The sequence below is a fragment of the Mandrillus leucophaeus genome, unplaced genomic scaffold (genome assembly GCF_000951045.1).
Source record: "Mandrillus leucophaeus isolate KB7577 unplaced genomic scaffold, Mleu.le_1.0 Scaffold802, whole genome shotgun sequence".
In the NCBI taxonomy this organism is placed as follows: Eukaryota; Metazoa; Chordata; class Mammalia; order Primates; family Cercopithecidae; genus Mandrillus; species Mandrillus leucophaeus.
Genome location: NW_012108720.1, coordinates 135,900 through 137,788, shown reverse-complemented (window position 1 = coordinate 137,788; position 1,889 = coordinate 135,900). Strand labels below are relative to the sequence as shown.

Sequence of the window (1,889 nt, the reverse complement as noted above, 5' to 3'; positions counted from 1 at the left end):
ATCAGAGCTGGAGAATTTCTAGCCAGTAGTCCCTCTGCCTTCCAATCTTGGGTGCTGATTTTTCTTTTGGCTGAAGAAAAGCCAAGGTTCAGATGTTCTAGTGCTTCCCAGTATTAGCTGAGTCATCTGTGGAAGACCAGGTCGGTAGGCAGGAGGTGGGAGGTTTGGAATCTGGCTGAATCTGTGCCTGTTTGTCTAGGAATGCAGACATGGAGATGACTCTGGAGCGAGCAGTGAGTATGCTCGATGCAGACCACATACCGCTGTCCAGGATTTCTGCTGCAGCCACTTTCATACAGCATGAGTGCTTCCAGAAATCTGAAGCTCGGAAGAGGGTGAGTGTCATCTTCAGTCCATTGCAAAACGCAACACACTTTCACTTCTACTATGATGACCTTGCACACTGAAACCAGTACTTTATTTAAATTTTTAAAAATCGAGACTGGGCGCAGTGGCTTATGCCTATAAGCCCAGCACTTTGGGAGGCCGAGGCAGGTGGATCACGAGGTCAGGAGTTTCAGACCAACCTGGCCAACATGGTGAAACCCCCATCTCTACTGAAAATACAAAAATTAGCTGGGTGTGGTGGCAGGTGCCTGTAATCCCAGCTACTCTGGAGGCTGAGGCAGGAGAATCGTTTGAACCCAGGAAGCGGAGGCTGCAGTGAGCGAAGATTGCACCACGGCACTCCAACCTGGACGACAGAGTGAGACTCATCTTAAAAAAGAAAAAATAAACAAACAAAAGTTTCATTGAGGTCTTTTACTTTAAAAGGAAACAGCCACTCATTACCAAAAATATTTCCTGCAAATCGGAAATGCAGAAAGTAAGTCCCTACGCAAACTTCCCCATTCTTTTCCTGTCTCCCCAACCTCTCCATTTAGAACCCTCCCCAGCGGCCAGTGTTTTGCAACTTTTTTTCATTCAATGATTCCATTAACATTTGTAACAATTGTTCAATGAATTGCTTTGTGCATATGTCGTTTGACTCTCTGTTCCTGTAGGACAGATCCTCAGAGATGGAATCAATAGGTTATTTTATATTTGTTTTAAAAAGTGATACAAAAATAAAAAAAAAGAAAAGAAATAAAAAGTGATACATTCATGAGGGAGAAGGAATCACAGCTCAAAAAGGTATTCGGTGAAAAGTAAGTCTCTTCTACTCTAAACTCCAGCCTATATATTCTCTCTGTTCTCTTTCAGTCTTTCTTACACACAAACACATATATCAATTTTTTTTTGTCTTTCCAGAGATATTTTATACACATAGAAACAATTGTTGAAACAGTTGATTGAGTATCCTTTTTAAAACATGAAATAATAAATGATAACTTACTACTTACAGTACTTTATTTTTTCACACTATATCTTGGAAATCTTCAATATATATTAATCTTACCTCATTCTTTCAAGATGCTGCATAGATTACTGTTGTTAAATGTATCAGTTTTGTTGATTCATTTTTTAACAACCTTATTGAGGTACAATCTGACATAGTTTTGACATGTTTTGACACTATAAAACCATCATCACAATCAAGATAACAAACACATCCATTACCTCCAGTGTTTTCTTGTGCCCCTCTGTAATCCGTATATCCCACCTGCCCCTAACCTACTAACAGCCTCCCAAAACAACCAATGAATGATCTGCTTTCTATTTTTTGAAACAGGATCTGACTGTGTCACTTAGGCTGGAGAGCAGTGGTGCGATCACAGCTCACTGAAGCCTCAACTTTCTGGGCTCAAGCAATCCTCCTTCCCCAGTCTCCTGAGTAGCTGGCACTGTAGGTGCACACAACCATGCCCAGCTAGTTTTTGTATTTTTTGTAGAGCTGGGGGTCTCACTATGTTGCCCCCAGGCTGGTCTGGAACACCTGGGCTCAAGCA

General features: G+C 41.5%; 1 protein-coding gene across 1 annotated transcript in view; it reads left to right on the top strand.

Moving 5' to 3' along the window:
• PKP2 (plakophilin 2) overlaps positions 1–1,889 on the top strand; it is a 102,827-nt gene that overhangs the window by 16,538 nt on the left and 84,400 nt on the right. Inside the window, exon 3 of the mRNA XM_011967592.1 lies at positions 200–335. Coding sequence (XP_011822982.1) covers positions 200–335 — 136 coding nt within the window. The remainder of the gene's footprint in view (positions 1–199; positions 336–1,889) is intronic.